At 43.7% G+C, this 19,353-nt stretch overlaps 1 protein-coding gene across 8 annotated transcripts in view; it reads left to right on the top strand.

Moving 5' to 3' along the window:
* Positions 1–19,353, top strand: part of LOC116840204 (SAM and SH3 domain-containing protein 1-like) — a 423,731-nt gene that overhangs the window by 326,301 nt on the left and 78,077 nt on the right. For all 8 annotated transcript variants that reach the window (XM_032810903.1, XM_032827438.1, XM_032819272.1 and 5 more), the window contains one exon: positions 12,606–12,652. In XM_032810903.1, the coding sequence (XP_032666794.1) occupies positions 12,606–12,652 (47 nt within the window). The remainder of the gene's footprint in view (positions 1–12,605; positions 12,653–19,353) is intronic.

Raw genomic sequence — 19,353 nt, 5'->3', positions numbered from 1 at the left:
TCTCTCTCTCTCTCTCTCTCTCTCTCTCTCTCTCTCTCTCTCTCTCTCTCTCCCCCTCCTTTCCTGATTATCGCAGACATATTCTCGGCATAAAACACGCCTGGTTTGCGTAGCTTAGCGATTTTCACATAGTGCTTGATATTCTATTCTCGTAAAGAAATATGATATGTTACCACGAATAAGCAACACGAATAGTACAAATATGGATCACACCAGCTGCGATTTTGGTAACAAGCATTAAGTTATTTTGCAGTTAGATGTCGTCGCGTTTTACGATATCATCGACCTCATTCGCGTGGAAAACGACGTTTATCGTTGATTCCGCAGGATTAAACCAACTCGTGCGGATTGAGTCGATTCTCGTAGCAATCGCGCGATATGTCGGTTCGTATATCTTAAAATAAAAGTCCACTGACGTGTCTCGCGTCCACGGGAACGAGCATTATTGCCGCAAAAAGCGAGCGACGCGGACTTGTTCTCGTTACGATTAAAACGATTTACTACCGCGGATATCGAGTTCGGGAAACGATCGATCCGAGCTTGGTCGACGTCAGTAAATAATTCGCGCTCTCAAACGCTCTTTTCCTCTCTATATTTTTAAATTGTTCTAACGTAATTTCAAATATATCATTCAAGTGAAAGTAATCATTTAAATGAGAATCATCAAAATGAAAGATTTTTAATCAAGGATTAAACTTGTTAATTTTTTGTTTGTTTTTTAGTATGCTGACGACAGAATCCATTCATTATATCATGAAAAAATTACGTTAAAATTGTATTTCTTTTTCAATGTTTTCTGTAAAACTGTATAAAATATACTGAAATTGTGGTATAAATTATTGTAGAAAATTTAACGATCTTTTAATTGTGATATACGGTACAAAAAATATTCAAATAATTACGATAATTTTGCTGTAAAAAGCCAAACGCGCACGAAGTCTTTCAATAGATATATAATAATTTCAATCATAATTCTGTATGGTCGAAGAATTAAAAAAATTGTATTGTAATTTTTACTACAATATTTTCTCCGTGCAGAAACATAATAAATTGTTTAATAGCCCATTTCAGTTCTTAAAATAATTCACGAAAATAATTCACAAAATTTTATAATAATTTTTACTACAAAATTTTCCCCGTGTATTTAAGCAATTTTTCCTTGTTTTATGCACTTATAATTAGCATTCGCTTCTTATGAGTCAATTGCAAATTCTAATTTTTTTATTGTGAAATTTTTTAAACTTTTCAACTTCTCTATTCCGCGAAGAATGAATTTTGCGCTGCAGTCGGTATTCGCGAGTCGTGTTCGGGGCTCGCTGAACGACAACGAAGGAAACGGGCGACTAAAGTTCTCATCCGACAACCTTATATTTCACGACGTTCCGATCTTCATGCGCTTTTGCATTGGGAAACGCCACTCGGCTTTCCGAATCGTTCGCGCAACACGCCACGCGCGCCGCTTGCTGCCGCAGTCGCGCAGTCTGTTTATTATCCGTAATTGCCCATTGCTAACTGCTCTAACTGATCCGAAATACCATCTGCGTGCAGTCTCGTGCCGGCTGCTTGATATTTAATGGCTAATTAACCGGCGAACCGAGCCAGTGAGCGCGCTTGGCGCGGCATGCCGTGTACACGCTCGACGGTGCCACCGCCGCAACGCCCGTGAGGAGGAGAAACTAAGAGACGACGAGGTCGTGGGAGAGCGGAGAAAGACACGAAGGGAAGGGAGGAAAAGGAGGCATATCGCGTTATTAAATTCCATTATCGCGCCGTGGCCATCGACTGTTTTCGTGCACGCGCGAATAACCACGGCGGCGCCGAACCCATGAAAGTGCTCTCTCCTCTCGCCGCTGCGATAAGCACGCTCGTTTTTGCGAATGAGCACGGACCGTAGCCACGTTCTCAGATAACACACCGCGACTCCACTTCATAATGACGTAGAGTCTACACCGAATTCGCCGTCGCGGGTCTTCTCGCGAAGAACTGCCAGCAGTTTCCGCAAATCAGTACGACGATAATAGCGATACTCATGGAAAAATGCTCATAGTTGGATAAACACGGGTTCTTTTTGCAAATTGTGGACGTCTTATTAACTTCTTAACTACGGCAGGACTTTTCGCGGAGCTGTATCTCTGTACGGCAAAGTTCAACGCGGACAGCGCGAAAATAATGCAACACTGCGATTTGTGTCTGGTAATGCTTTTCACTACGCAAATAAATTAGAATACAGTTTTAGATGAATAAATTATAATTTATTAGAAATAAGAATGAGCCACTATAATGGCGTACCGTTCAGAAAGATGACATACGCGAAAGCCACTATAATGGCGTACAGTACCTAAAAGATTAATTTTTTTCTTTAACTGAGATTTAACAACAAAGTAAATAATCATGTGATATATTATCAATGTGCTCTCTGGTTCAAATTCACCGTACGATCTAGTAGCACAGCGTTAATTCGCGGCGACCATAAAGTCAATTGGTCGGAAGTAACGTCCTACTGGACGAAGCTTACCGTTGATTTAATTGGCGTTCCGCCGCTGTAAATCGCGGCGGTCGCAAGTTGCGCTCTTCCATTGTCCTGCCGAACAAGGAAAATCGCAAGATAGATACAGACGTGCGACAGTTATCGTAAAACAGAGAAAATAACGGGTATGCGATCGTTGGCGGTGGGAAGAAGTCAATAGTCGTCCCGACGAGCGTCAAGGAGATCTTCGAGAAATGCCTGACACAATTGTCCCCGCACTCGTCGGCGTCCATGCAAGCGAGTGCAACAACAGTACCCGATCGCACGCTCAATTAATTACTTCCCCCGTCGCAAAAACAATACTCGGCGACGACCAAGTCGCTTATCGGTTATCGAGATGGCCGACGGGAGTAATAGCAATCGCGCGGCGATGATCGGCGGAGTGTATTAACATCGGCCGGCGCGAATCCAATATTATATCTTTATTGCGCATCGTCGGCCGCTTATTTGCTTACAGAAATTTCTGCGCGTTCCCGAGGGACATTTAGGCGGGGATTTTTAATGGGCCCATAAATCCCGTCGCGACGCTCGGCGAGTTAGCGCGCAACGAGCCGAGCGCAGTCTCCGTTGGCCGCATACGCCGAAATAATTACCGACTTCATGGTAATTTATCGCGGTGCCGTGAAGCGTGTGTGTATGTGTACGTGTGTATACGCGCGCGTATACATCGTAGTTGCGCGAAAGGGGGAGGGCATTGAAAAACAGGCGATGGACTAACGCGTCGTCTTTCACGCCCGACGTACCGGCCGGACTCGTGATAGACGTAACAATCTCTAATAGATTAACCGCGGCCGTTGACGATCTTCTTACCGGAATGACGAGCGAGCCCGCTTCTTGCGGCTTCTCCTTCTCTCGCGTGCGAGACAGGCTCGGATTTACGAGCGCATCTACGATATCGTCGTCGACGGCATGGAAACATCGGAGACAGCTCGAAATAAATAGTATCTCGAAATTAATAAATGCATTCGATATTATAAGTGATTACTTAAAAGACGGGTTGTTTCTCTTCTCTCTAATATGCGGAATGTGAACTGTAGGAAAGCAGCATCCTTGGCACGACAACGAGAGGAGAGCAATTGGTTAAAAAATAAAAAATATATTATACGCGCAAAAATGGATGAAGGAAAAGAGTCCCGAGCAGATAAAGGTAGAAACGAACGTAGAAAGTACTTTTATGAGCTCATAAAGTATTAAAATGTATCTGCGAACGCTTAGGTCACGAGTTGCTTTATTCAAAGGTTGTTACAGTAATGAGAAGTCTACTTGGTTAAAAGTAAGTCTGAAATTGCATAATATGCAGCCGTGTATGGAGAGGAAAAGATACGAATAAAGGCAGGAATAGAAACGGTTGCGGAAAATATCAGGTATACGTGCAATGGGTCCTTCGACAGCCGCGACGAATTCAAAGGAGACCAAGTTTACGACACTTTGGAAGAGATGTGGAAGTACTAGAGAAATAGAGAGAGAGAGAGAGAGTATCCTAAAACCGACCCTGCGCGCACCCAAGCGCTTTTACTCGTCACCCAAGCGAGAAAAGCCCATCGTGCGAGCGAGCCCGTGTCGTCGGGACGCGCGTTGGAGTGGTTAGACGATGGTCGCGGAATTCATTAGCAACGCGGAGATGGATATCGCGTCCGATTGACGAATGGATCGCGTGCATTAATTATACGCGGTTGCGCACACGGCCGACGAGCGTTGGCCGTTTGTCACACGGTCGATGATGCGTTTAACGATTACCCGCCGATGATGCAACCGGCCGGTCGGTCGGTCTGTGGCTGGTCGATCGGCCGTCACGTCTTTCTGCCGAGGATATTCGCGCGCGCGAGCACGAACGCAACGTCATTATCATAATGCAGCGGGCGCGCGTGTAACGTCCGGTTTTTCGGACGCCGTTTTATTTTGCTTCGCGGTATTCATTACACGACGCGCCGTCTCGTATACACAAATCACGCGCCGGGAGAAGGTACATACATTACATCCCCTTTTTTATTCGGGTACCTTTTTGCACGATTATTTCTGGTGCACGGTGTATTAAAAAGTTGTGCGCGCTTTCTCATTTTCGGCTGCTTATAACTCGAGTCCCTGCCGGTCTCCCGACACTTTTGTCCACAAGAAAACCGAACGTGGGTTGTTAAAAGAGGAAAAAGGAAAAGAAATGCAAAGGAACTAAAGAAAGGGGAGGAAAACAACGGCAAATGAGTCGCGCTATATTTTCGTTGTCATCGCCACATGTTAGAAGTGTGCAAAAATTCTTCGACTTATTGATGATTTCATAAAAAATAATACAAATAATAAACAAATAATTATACAAGCGCGGAATCAAACAATTATCTGAAAAGAGACAGAAAAAGTTAGCTAACAAGAGCAAGTATTTTGAAGGTTACAATTTGGTATCCAACATTTGGATTGAAAATTATTCCATATTAAAGTGTAAGCTCTGCAAATATAAGGATATAAAATAATGCAGTAATGACGTTTCTAACATCAATAATACGTCATTTGATGTCATCTTGTCATTTGAAAATATTTTAAACCGTACTGTTATGAAAATATATAATATTGCTATTTTCAGTGATGCAAAAAATAACTAAAAAATAATTTCAAGGACCCAACTTTTGTATACGTGCACTTCAAGTATTCAAAATGATATATTCAGAGTTTTATTGTAATTCAGAGAGATAAAAGTTTAAAATGCAGAAATAATATAAAATAAAGTAAATCAATACAAAAACGCGTGATGTTAAAAATATATTGTCACTCAACCGCGTCGTTGAAATCGAGATATTAATGCATTTCTACTTTTAAGTTTACTTTTTGCAGAGTTTACACGGGTAATAAAATCTTTCATCAAACGTGGCGTGTATTGTTTCGTCAGCATGAATAAGAAATAACATAATAAAGAGAAAAATAGCGAAAGACTCGATAAACTTTTGCGAGCCCGCGATATTTCAAGCACGCGTTGCATGTAAAATGCAGGAAACAAGAAAGACGACGCTTATATCGCCCCATTTAAACTTGGATCGCGCGGCGGAAGGCTATCAAACATTGATGCTTCCGTCGATACTATTTCAGTTTCCATTAGCCGTCGTGAGCTGCGCCGTACGCCGCGTCTCTTTAACGAGAGAGATGCACTGGGCTCGGAATAATTTATAATAGAATTAATCGGTCGAGAGGCATCCGAGAGGCAGGCCCGAGATCGGCTTAACGGCGCCCGCGCGGGCGTCGGAACATTCGCGCCATAAACAATCGCACGGGGCCCCGGTCATAAATTAATAAACGGACAATAACGCGGCGAAGTAAAGCCTGACTGACGTGTTGACAGCCACGGCCGATGGTCGGTTTTGTCGTGTCGACGGCCAGGTAATCCTATCGACTCGTCGGGGCGCCGCGCCGCGTCGCGTCGCGTCGCGCCGCGCCGCGCGCGTCAGAATGTGCGCGTTCGATTATCCGCGCCGCGAAGCTCTCGACCTCGCGCGCCCGTCATTCCGCGTATAATCGCAGTTTAGTCCCTTCCATATTTCGGCACTCGCATCCGGCCGTCTGTGCAATTGTCGACCGTGCGACGCTCACACCGTGTGTTTCGATCGATCTCCTCTATCCCGCGTGCAGGATAAAGCAGATTTTTCGATCGCACCCCTGCATGTCCCTGGTCAAGCTGTCGAATCGTTCGCTCTCGTCGAGTCGAGTCGCACTCACATGCAAGCGACCTCGCGCAGATGCGTTTACACGACTCCGAGCACACCGAGCGATTTCAACGCGCCACTCGTGGAATTCTATCGCTTCACACTGATTATCTCGAACGACGCTTTATTATTGCCTCCGCCTCGGGCAGCTATTTGTTATCGATGACGTATGTCGCATGTCAAGAGCCAAAGACAATTGCTATTTGATCGCAAAAAGCTTGAGCCATTGAACAAAACGTCGAAATTGTAAAAAAAAAGTTGGCCGTAGTTGAGTGATTCAAAATTATGATCCACAAAATTATGATTTTTGAACTTTTGTTACCAATAGATAGTCCACACGTCTGTCCATATTAAAAGATCCAACAAGCCTTATGGGCATCTGAAATTAATTAAAAAGTAGTTTTCATTTTCTACGATTATGTGCGAAGAATCTCCGTGCTATCTACTATTTCTTAAATCATGTATCAAATTTTTAATCATCATTTTTTTATTATTTTTTCGTAACGTACTTCATGTAGCTTGGATCATTCTTGTATAACTAATTATGTTAATTGATATCGTCAACATTATTTTACATTTTAAATTGTCTTCCATGTGTATTGTTTGTCAATATTACTGTCGACGCTCGTTAAAGCAACCTGTTAATCCGCATTATTACTCTTCATGCAAAAAGTGCCAATGTACTGTTACGACTTTTTTTTAGAGGCAAGCTAATACAGCATTTTCCGTGTTTCTTCCGTGTTTGTGATAATTCGTAATATATTAATGAAGGATATGCGACAACCCGTACATCGTGTCGCATTAATATCTCCCGTGCGGCGCGAGTTTTCACACCATAACGTATTTCAATGGTCGATTTAAAGCCGCGTTTGAAATTATTTCATGTCACCATAAATCTGACTTGTTTCTGTCAAAATTACGAAGTGTCGAGTTAGCGCCGTTGTGATTGCAGGATAGCGCGCGTTGGATTCAGTTATTTATTGCTATTCGTACGTGAGCAAAATATGAGTATTAAACGTGGTAATGCAATCTCATAATATTAAATGTAGATTTTGTGGTGACGTATATTTTATGCGAAACGCGCGATTATTTTTGTCCAACAAAAGTAGCGGGACTTTGTCGAAATTTCAACGAGAAACGTGCGCTTATGAATAACGACGGAAACTGCTATTCTCTCGTAAATTCATTCATTATTACAAATGTATCGCGCGTGATTATACTGGAATCACGTTAATGCAGCAAGCCGGATACGTGCCGTTTCTATGCCCTTCTCTCGTCAACTGCGGAGCCGCGTATTCAGCGTCGACCCCGCAGACGTGTCTTTATCCGTAAAAAGAGGAAGAAAAAAGGATATCACGTCCAGTTTGCAATTTGGTTAGTTGCCATTAGTCGTGTTTTACGTATATAAAATTAAGTTCCTCGCGTAACCTTCTTCCAAGCGTGAAATTATTATTAACGAACGTTTTCACCGTATAAGTGTTAAGAGCGAGCCCCATTTGAGGTCACATTTATTGCCTAAATAAATTAACAGGAAGCGACTAGAATAATTACGAGGTACCGTGATAATTCAGACAATTATTCGCGCAGTATTACAATCTCTACTTCTCAAATGCATTGCGCGATTACCAGATTATGGAGACCTCCGAATGGTGACACAGTCGTTGACCCGTCACGTTTGAGTTGCAAGGCGCCAAGAAGGAAGAGAGAGAGAGAGAGAGAGAGAGAGTGAGTTTGCGAAAATACCGGAGGATCGAGTGCAAGGAGCACAGTGAACGTAATAAGACTTCGCAAACATTTCGGAAGGATATTCCAAACTTCGGCGCTGTTTTCGTTGCAACGTTACCCCGTTAATCTCCCTGAAACGCTGCAACGACCCGAACGTCTTAGGAAAAGTTCTCTCGTTTTTTCTTCCTCTCCCGCTTTTCAACAAAGTCCATCCTCCGCGAACGAGCGAACGAACGAAAGAGAGGATTGCAAGGAACGCGGAACAACGCGAACAGCGAAAAACCTAACGGATGACTGTACTCGCGCTGACTCCATCGTCAGGAAGGAATTTGCATGCTCGAGTGTTCTCGAGCACGGCGCGGCGAACAGGTAAAAAATGAATGGAGCCGCGCTTTTCTTCAGTTTTCAATCACGTACGAAGTATCCACGAGCATGAGGGCGGCTTGCGCGCAGGGATTTTTCTGCATCGGTCTTCGCGGTGCCGCGCACAGCTTCATCGGAATTCTTCACGCGCGAATGCCGCGAGCGGAAACGCTCCGCCATCCGTTTGTGTCGGGCACGATTCGCGGTGACGATTCTTGCCGCGGTAATCGTGACTCTTAGCGGCTCTAAAGCGATTGCTACTCGGCGTACGGCAACGTTCGTCGTTATCTACGCAACAAATAATCAGTCCTCTTAAGCCGGGATGCCGCGAGCTTAACGAGAAAGAAAATTCTATGCGGTCGACGTTGCGAATCGATACGAAACGCAGGCGCGATCGGACGAAAGACGTTTTGGATCCCGACTGAAAGGGGCGGTGGAGTTTCGCGGAGTGTCTCTCGTAGCTGTGTTTTCTCTAGACTGACATTCGACTTTCCCGAGACTTAATTAATTTCGAGATTGCGATCTTCAATTTAAGATCTAATATAGAACTCCGTCATCAGTAATCCGAAGACAAAGATATTCACGGGGAAAAAGATTGATTGAGTTGACGTAACACTGAGAACCGATTTTTCATAATAGTTGCAAGTTTAACCTTAGATAGATGTTTTTAAATTCTGTTCAAACGCCAGTGTATCAAAGTGACCCCGTTACTTTGGTACATCAATGTAGTTGCGCGTGATCTGGTTGTAGCAATCAGAAATCGGTTGGAGTGACATTTACCACGGATACACTCTGATTGCAGCAACCCGACAGTGTCGCCACGCTGTAACTGCTGTAACGTCAATAACTCATGCTGAGAAAAAAATACTTGAAAATTTATTTTCGGGATACAAAGTTTATTTCATAAAAATAAACTTTATATGCCACGAATAAATATTTTTAAGTATTTTTTTCTCAGTGCAGCAATTGCTGTACGGTTGCAACAAACATGTAATTGTTGCAACAAACATATAATTAGTTGTTCCGTATTTTATTGAATTTCGTATTACTATTGAATCTGGTTAGCACAATCAGATTTATGTATAGGCCAATCTATATTGTTTTTTCCAAGATATTATTGAAAAATACACTCTGAATAAACCAAATGCATTTTGGTTGAAGGAATTTCTGATATTTATGAGCCAAATTCTAATAACCAGAAATTATATTTGTTCTAATTTGTTCTGGTTCGAGGAATCAGAAATTGTCCCTAAAAACAACCCCTTCAAGATTCATCAAGATTAACGACATCGATAATTAACGAAAAGCGCATGTATATATGTATCTATCTATGGGACGCCCTCAAAGTCGTATCGTACTTCCTCTGTCGCAAAATTAGCGTTGCGGTAATAAGTAACCACTATGGCCACTGATCCCGATCGCCTAGTTGCTTTTGAACGTGGCAACGAAAACGTCTTCGTTTATACCGCGTTGTGACCCGTCTCCATTACGAATCCATTGAGAGGGCAGAGGCCACTCAAGGCAATCGACTCCGCACAGTGGACCGTAAGCGGAGACAGAGGAAGAGACGGGCTCCTCCGCGCCGCGCCACGCCGTGGCGAGGTGAGGCGAGGCGCCTGGGGTGGCCCAACCGGAATTGCAACGCGGTTTGCCCGCGCGCCGAGATGTTAGCTTTTCGTCAAAGGGTCCTATTAGTATGCGGTTAGTATTACGGCACGGTGTATCAGGATATACGTTGAGGCGGAACGGCGCTATCTATTACCGATTCTCTGGCACGTGAACTACCGACCCCTTCGTCGTCTCCATCCCGCGGGCCATTCTACCCCCGAGCCTTGCTCACCTCTTCTCGCCCTTCTAACACACACCGATCGCGCGCACGTGCACACCGCGCACGTGTGTTTGTATGCACTTCTCGACTTCCTACATAGTAGATCGCTTTGTAGGTACGTTCGATAGAATCGAGAACGTCGGGATCAGTCAATAAGACGATTAGCCCGCGCTCCTGGCACGACCCTTAACGTTAACTGGAAATCGCAGTGCGCGCATTCCGCCGTGATCTACCGTAAGAGATCGGCGGCGTGTCTGTTGCACGGCAGGATATTTGGAATACTTGGCGGGGTAGAACGGCGTTTACGACGGCGAGCACGAGCAGGTCTCGCGTGCCCTGAGACCCGCATATCGGAGTTGATGTATCTCTTTCCAGCGCTCCGTCCACCGGAGCAGTCTCGTCACTAATCAGATCGCAACTTCGAATAAAATGAGCCGTTTTTATCGTGTGCATGTGATTCGGTAATCCATCACGATCGAACTGCACGTTGAACGACAGTCATTTTCCCGCTGTCTCTGGCTTCGAGAGAATATCCGAAAATAACAGTTCCAATTATGGGTCGAGTCCCAATCTCAGATCAAATTTGACTTATTAATGTATCCAAAAAGTACGCACATAGTGAAAACATGGAAAAAGTTTTTTATATTTCTTAGTTTCTTTTACTGTGACACTCTAAAGTTACATCCACAAACATTCTTAATATTTCAGAAAATATCTAGGATATCAATTGCTTTATCGAATTTGAGACAAATTTTGCATAGTTACTTTCTAGGACTCAACAAAAAAATATAGGCTACATGAAATCTGAACACCCCACCCCCTCTCCTTAACTTCATCCTTTTGACACTTTGTAATAATTTAAGTTTAAACGTTCTAGATATAAGAAGCCCGGGTAATACTAGGTAATGCCAGTTTAAGCTAGTTAATTATACAGAAAAGTGTCACTGGTTTCTCGACAAAACAGCGCGTCAATGAATAATAATGATTTTTTCATCTTTCCCCTTTCGAGGCCAGAAAATGCCATCTTCTCGTGGCTCATTACGTCATTGATATTTTAATTGCATTAATTTTACGGGCGAATTGACTTCTTTCTGCTATTCATTTCCAATTGTTTGTGCAAACTTCTATTTGTAACAAGATACGATTCGCAACGGCAAACACACGGCGAATCAATTAAAGCGTTAACGAGAGGACTAAACGCGTTCCGCTGTCATCCTCTTTATCTCCCCCGTCTCATTTGTCTCTTTGTAGTGCCCGCGAGGTAATACCCTCGCGTGATTTCGAGCATGCACGCGTATACTATCGCATCCCGGAAGCGGACCGTCACGTACGAATGGGCCGTCCAACGGCCGTAATTGCTAGTCAATTAAATGCCGCCGCATGCTGTAAAACATACTTTGATCTCATGTTTCGCTCATGATAGCCCGCGCGATGATGAAAAAAAATCGAGAAAAAACTGCGTGATCGTTTGGAGCGGACAACGTGCCCCGCGCTCGTGGAAACCGCGCGCGCCGCCGCAGAAACCTACCACTAACGACATAATAATTTCGCAATTTTGCGACGCAGAACCCCGCTGGCCCGTTAAACCACGCGGTATAATGCTACCTTTGACAATCGGTACATAATTCGGGATGTCGCCCGTGGGGAAATCATATTTCGGACGCGTAAAACGAAATAATCTTTGCTTGTTTGTCATCGTGTATGTTGCCAAATATTATTTAAAAAAAATATATATATATAAAAACTCGAATCTTTCCGATTTTAATCGAACTCGCGAGCTGTTTTTTTAACATTGTTACATTGTAACTCGAGGACACACGCGTTACTAGCACGAGAGAGAGAGAGAGAGAGAGAGAGAGAGAGAGAGAGAGAGAGAGAGAGAGATCGGGGTGATTATAAATTGAGGCGGTCATCTCTTTTTCCTTTTCACATTGTGAAATATGTAATTCTCCCGGGCACTAAAATAACATGCACTGCGGGCGACTCGATATTGCGTAAATGCTATTTTACGCGTTACACAAACCGCGTTAAACTCAAGCGAGAAGCCAAATCGTTCGCTCGCTCACTCGCTCACGTGTCCGCCGCTGTAATACGTATTACATACTAATTAAATGGAAATTAACTCCTCAAACACTAGTAAATTCATTATCGGTGCGTAATAGTATCGAAATGCTCGCGGGATGATACTCCATTTCAGGTATCAAAGGAAGTATTAAATCCCGACAACCGGTCACTCTATTACGTTTAACATCGATACTCGTCATTTTGACGCGCGGCCGTGAGTATATCGATCGGCTGTTTGTCCGGAAATCGTCGCTGCGCCGCGGGGCGAGGACGAACGAAAACAGGGAAAATGAGGGCGGGAAAAGCGCGAAGACTCCTCCACCTCTGCTGCCGCCGCTTTTGGCGGTCGGCCAAAAGCGACGCGCCGTCCCTTTAATTGTTAGCATATTTTAACCGTAATTTTCCTCTGTTCCAGTTGTCTGAGCCCGAGATCCGCGTTCTTCTACGAGTTCCCGCCTAACGGTAAGTCGCCAAGGTTGTGCATGGCCTTCGTAGTTTCATTTGTCTCTTTCCCCGCTTGATTTAAGATTTAAGAGGTGCGGGGTGAAAATTTTAACCCGAAGATTCCTTACATTTAAGAGTGGAGCGAATTCGCGAGTTGCTGATCCACGAACATGTTCAACTGACGCGTTATTAAACCTTTGTATTGGAATCACGCTTTCCGGACGTTCTACTGTTTACGAGCCAAAATAATTCACAGCATGTTTAAAAGTCTGTTCTTTTCAGCTGAATTAATGCTGCACTGTAACTTTGTTCTGCGTTTCCCTTCAACACTAGATTATATACTCGTTTCACTCTAAAGGCAAAAAGCGCAATCTAGTTCAACTAAAAGTACAGACTTTGAAACACATAATTTAATATATGCAATTATTTTTTTTTCCGACTTATACAAACTTATGGGGTAAACAAACCTTATTATTGACACTCTCCTTAGTCATTGACACTCTAGAAAACATCTGGTTTTTCTTGTGATGCATTTGTTATTTTTCATTATTTATTTATTATTATTATTTATTTACTAAATATCTATTTGCACGAACATCTAGCATTAGCTCTTATTGTCCCTATATTTCTTAATTATTATTTATTATTTATTTATTATTTATTATTTTTTATTAGTTTTAATTATAGATATTTAGTAGATAACTTCACTCTAAAACTGTGAAAAGTAAATGTCACTGAAGAAAAAGCCAAATTTTTCTAGACTGTCAATGACTAAGGAGGATGGCAATAATAGGTTGGCTTATCCTAACCATAACCTGTGAAAGCATCAGTTAAACATTAAGGGGTTAAAACATATTGTACTCAGTGTATCTTGACTGTATCTTTATCCGATGATTACCGCAAAACGATTTAAATGTAATTGACTGCGTAACGTCAAAATGATTAGCACATGACGTTTTCCAAAGGAGAATTTGGCACGCCAATTTCGACTTTTCACCGCGCTGTGCAACACGAATTCACGATCCACGACAGACAACGGCCGCTGTTGAACAGAGGGCCTTTTCGATTACGTTCTTCCGCTTGATTTACCGATACTCGCGGCGTACAAATCGCACGCCGCTCGCGGCGGTAACTTCATGAGAGATAGAGCAAACTGCGCGCCCGTGGTGGCTCGTACCAAAAGGGGAACGAGCCCGCATCAGATTTGAATGCGGGAGATCATTTAATGTGCATCGATTGTAGGGCTTTGCATGATGCATATATTCCACGCGGTATGCGACCGAGCGTATGCATACGCGGCGCGGACGCGATTTCCAAGAGGCGAAGCGTCGTTCCTTCGTGCGCGCACCTCCCGATGAAATATATCTAAATGGCCTAACAATGGGGCGACCGCAAACGATTCTCTCCTTCCTATCTCCCGACAGCGCTGCAATGCGCATCGTTATGTGGGAATGCTGGCGCGAGGAGTGGAATCGCGCCACGCGTCTTCGCGACCGGCTCGCCGCGTTCCGGCGACCAGCAGCAGCTGCAGCTGCAGATCGCGCCGAACAACATTGTTGTCTCGCGTCTCATCTGTTATACAAAACGCGGATAATGCCGATCAAAGAGCGAGCGAGTGAGCATGCGCGCCGCTTGTAATCTCATATTCAAGTTCGGCCGGGAGAAGAATGACGGAGGTCCCACCGATAGCTTGACTCCGTAGTTGGTCGTAGCTCTTAAGCCTCTTAGCATCGCCGAGAATGATAAAGTTATTTGCGGATCTACTTACAGCGACGAAAAAGGTTGAGAGAAGATCCCTCGCGCGCAAATCGGATATTTGCGCGAAGAAGCGATGGAAACTCTGTCGATTGAGAACGAAGGCAAGCGAACGGCGCGAAGCAGTCTCGACGACGCACTGTATATTTATTCGAACCGCGCGAGCCGCTCCTAGTCTGCATTATTTTTATTCACCAGCTTTTTTATTTTATTTTCTTCACCACTTACCACGCTGTTCGAATAATTAGAATAAAGTCTCCGATATTAGAATAAAATGTTAAGTCGGTTGAAATTGTTTCAACTTCGAAACGAAGAAAATGAAATCTGTGCGTAAGAAATATAGGCCGAGACTCCCAATTATTGGACATTCCCTTAGTCATTGACACTTCAGAAGAAAAACCTAGTTTCTCATGCGACCAGCATTGCAACTTCTCGCCTGCATTCGATTCTAAAAAAACACTTCACAACACTGAAACTGTAAACAATTGCGAGAAGAACCAGGTCTTTCTAAAGTGCCAATGACTAAGGAGGATCAATAATTAGTAGGTATTTTACTCTACTTGCTTCTGTCAAGATCCTTTAAGATTATCTAATGCCCGTTTCTGCCAACATTAATTCAATCTTAATCTAAATTTTAAATTTTCGTCTGAAGAGAGTTTAAACTCGTGTTAAGGTTTAATCGATGTTAGAAACAAGCACAAGAGCCCTTCTAGGATATCCGAAGTTTAACTATGATATCGTTCCTTCCTCCAGTCATATACTCGATTATCGAAAAGTGCTCACGCAGTTGTGTTCAATATACCACCGTTTGAATATATCCGCGATAAACATGTAACACACATACGGCGAAAATATTGTAGTAAAAATAACATTAAAATTACATGTCTTTTTACAATACTTTTGCATAAAACTAGTACTCCAGGGGCTGTTGTCACCCGAAAAGAGAAAGAGGAACATTTACTGAAAATAAATTATTATAAAAATAATAAAATTGACGTCCTACACGAATATACGATATAAATAAAACATTTGACTAATTACAATAATTTGTAGTAAAAAGTCATTCATTTAAAACCATCTAATAATTTGTAGAGAGAGAGAGAGAGTCAAAAGTTAAAATAACAAATCTTAAACAGATATATGGGAATTTCGATCACATAATTTTCTGTGGTGATGAATCTAAGATTAGAAATATTTTGTGGTAATTTTTGCTACAATATTTTCTCCGTGTACATTACACCGTAATATTGCGAACGATTCACGCATAGCCGCGTGTGTCTATTATGTAGTCGCAAATTTTCGGCACGAGTATTTATTGCCATCTGATACCACGATCTCCCGCGTACATCGTATCGCGTGTAAGAAATATACGAAGCTACGATTGCATTTCTTCGTCCGCGCGGCGTTCGGGGGGTCCACCGCCGATTTTCGACCGGTGAGATACGCGCTCGAGAAGGTAGTTATATTACCGGCGCACATGCAATCGGCCCCGTGCGCCCAGCGGTGAAGAAATAAAACCGAGACGAAGGGGGGGGGGAGAGAGGGCGTGTGCCACGGCGCGGTGGAATTTTTCGAGATATCGAAAAACACTTTAGATCTCTCCCGTATTGGAAAGGCGGCCCCGGCGATGAAGAAGGGGAGCGGCGGCGGAGGCGCGACCGACGGGGGGCCTAGCGTTGATATTTCATTTCTATTGACTTCTACCGCCACCCTCGCGCACGTCCTACCCTTTCCAGCTATGAATACATAATTGAGATCGAGCTCTCTCTCTGCATACCTTTCGATAACGCGTGTGTATAGATATACACATCTCTCTAACGCCGAGTCGTCGTCTACCTCCGTCTGCTTTCTCTTTTTCACGGGCAACGTTCCGATGGTCTACTTCATTTAGAATACAGTCATTACATCTAGTGAACAAATCATGTTTTAATCTGATAGTAAATTTGTCTTATGCCGTGGTCCAGTTTAATTCTCGAATCCTTCTTTGTCTAAGACAGAATCAGAAAATTTACCGACTATAGTTTAAATATTAGGGGCTTGCAGAAATTCGTCAGATCGTCTACTTCATCTGGTTAAGGGATGAGTTATTTTACAGACGTCAATTCAGGCAATTATCTGAAAGATCGCACAAAGCGATGGATAATGATGACAGATATTTTCATTGAACATAGCACGTACTCTGTTTCATAACTATTATAAAAAGTTTAATGAACTTTTGCGAGCTCCCATGTGTGACGAGAAGGTGCGGCTTTTTCCATTATTTCGTGAAAATGTACGGAATGTAATTTTACGCACACGCATCATTTCCATCATTTTCTCGTGACTCGTTTGCCGAGCTTATTATTTTCGAAAAATCTCACTTTTTATAATCTTTTTATATCTTAATTTTCTTATTACATAGTACATATATCCTAGTATGGTGTATGTGTATCTCGCAGAGTGCATCCGCGTATTCTTTATTTTATTCGATGGAGGAGTGCTCGCGCACTGTACCCTAGACGAGAATATTCGCGCGAAACGTCGATATCACTCAACAGTCTCAGCGCCACTCTCGCTGTAAAATGTTTCGAGTCATAAAAATACTCCGCATTCGTACGGCGGAGAGGGAACAGGCGGACGATGGGCGGCAAGTAAAAGGAAAGAATCTGCATCGCGCGATGCATGAGGGGACGAATTTGATGTAGTGCTACGACCCCGGTTACTCGCCCAAATTCCAAGATTCCTCCCAATCGACGTGCTCAGGCTCAACGGCGAGAGTCGTTGACACCTCTCAACCGTCTTCCGGCGTTCCTGACCAACGACGAGATCCGGGGGACCCACCCTCGTGAAATTCTCGATTCCGTTTCCCCCTCACGGCGCGTACCGTACCGTGCCGTTGCCGTGCCGCGTGGTAGAGATACTCCGCTGAATCGCGGCGACTAATCAGTTTAGGGCGGAAACGCGCGAAGCGGCGCGCGCTTAACAGTAATTCCGTGTAAGAGGCGTCGATGCCGGATTGCTGCAGCACTTAGCAGTTGTCGCGTACTACACAACTGCCGGTATATACTCGGTTGGGGGACCGAGCGAGCCAGCCAAGCCCAAACCCCCGAGTGTGTAGGGGTTGCCGGGATACGCAAACACCCTCGCTCGCGCAGGTTGTGCTTGCTTGGCGAAACACACGGACTGTGAGAGAGCAAGCCTGTTTGTATGGACTGGAATCCAAGTAAGAGGTGGGCGTTGGTGGTGGTGGCGGCGGCGGCAGTAGTGGCGGCGGCGGCAGTAGTGGCGGTGGCGGCGGCGGCGGCGGGAGAGAAGTTGGGGAAGTACGCTTATCCCTGCATAGCGTGTGTGCAACTGCATCCTGCTGCCCGCCTCTGGTAGTAAAGCGCACGCTATACCGTGGCCGGTATCCGTGCTGGGATGAATGGTAATGAATGCATCGTACGTTTGCGCGCCGTACGATGAATTCGTCGAAATGTCACGCGCGTGGCTTCGAGCGCTTCTCCGAGTAGGCACGGTTAATACCCCACGTACGGTATGCCCGAAGAATTTCTGTTATTAGACGTGCGTGCCGGAATATCTCGGTGGAAAGTTCGAGCTCCCGCCGATATCCCGCTAATTGGCGCAATCGGAGTTTGCTTTTTCGGCCATTTCTTCGTCGTTTTGTATCTCAAAACGCGATTATCAATCAGGGTGGTAGGGCAAGAAGAGGTGGGGGAGAGAGAGACCATTGATTCGGACGATATTTACGGATTACTCTAACAAGATCAGAATACATTGAATATCCCGTGTGACGGAACGCGTCGTTTATACGGGATGGAAGCTAGCTAGAATGATGCGTTTATCCTCCGTGCGAGTGCATTTCGCCAACGTCACGTTCCGCTTACGGTGACGGTCGCGTCGGGCCCGATGATTGTGTGCCGTTGTACTGCTCGCGCCTCGAAGCCGTTGTGAAATTCCGCGTGCGACGAGCGAACGTCGGCTGTTCAAATAAGACATAACGATGAAACCCGGAGATACGCATATCCTCGTGTGTATTTTCTTCGTTTTACTAGTCCTTTCATCTTTTTTTTTTTTTACTACGGGAGACATGTAGCAGGCACTGCAGGACAATCTTAACTAAACAGCCGTCTCGACGCATCAAATCCGCAAATGGTACCAAATAGTGCGGAAAGTGTATTGTACACGAAGAGAGACTTTCATAGTAAAAATTATTACAGGACTTTTTATGACTGAGGAATAAATCGACATTCTGCTGTAATTTACTATGTTCCTTAGCAAAATAGACTATACTGACAATATATTCTAGGAATATTAAAAATATAATAAAATTGAAATGAATTTATATATATAAAAAAAACTAGAATATTCTTTCTATCTATTCTTCTATCATACAGTTGATATTAGCGAGAAATATTTCGTTCTTTTTGCGATGTAACGATGTCATCAGACTTTTGGCACGACACAACATTTTTTACGCAAAAAGATCCCTGAGAAATTGAACATGTTAGCATATTAAAAGAATTTGTAAATAAGAGTTTCCGCATATAAAAGTTTGCCGTTTAACGTACGAAAAAAGAAGTAAGAGATCAAATATTATATGATGCTTGAGAGTTTTTTATCGCAACATCATTGTAATTGGTGTTATGTTAGAAAATTGTAAATTTAATTCGAATTTAACTCAAAGTCAAGTTTGGACCGCAATCTACATGTTACAAGAATCTGTGTCGAAAGAATAAAAAGAATGTAAATAAAGTACGCGATGTGTAATGTCTAATTGGCGGAATCTCGACACATTCAATGCTTATTGCTTTTTTTTATCTTAAAAAGCGGAGAACGCCTCGCACAAGTCTCATCGTTAATAAGTCTCGCCTCATCGAGCATCGGGGATGCTACACGCTTACCGTCGCACCGGACTCGAACAATAATCCGATATAGCCAACGTGTTACGGATTATCGTGCGTGGAATGATAGTCGTTGCGAAT

Source organism: Odontomachus brunneus, unplaced genomic scaffold, assembly GCF_010583005.1.
Source record: "Odontomachus brunneus isolate Ranch 3 - 2012 unplaced genomic scaffold, Obru_v1 Obru_scaffold_001, whole genome shotgun sequence".
Classification (NCBI taxonomy): domain Eukaryota; kingdom Metazoa; phylum Arthropoda; class Insecta; order Hymenoptera; family Formicidae; genus Odontomachus; species Odontomachus brunneus.
Note: the sequence above shows the minus strand (reverse complement) of the source record. Positions and strands in the feature narration are given on the sequence as shown.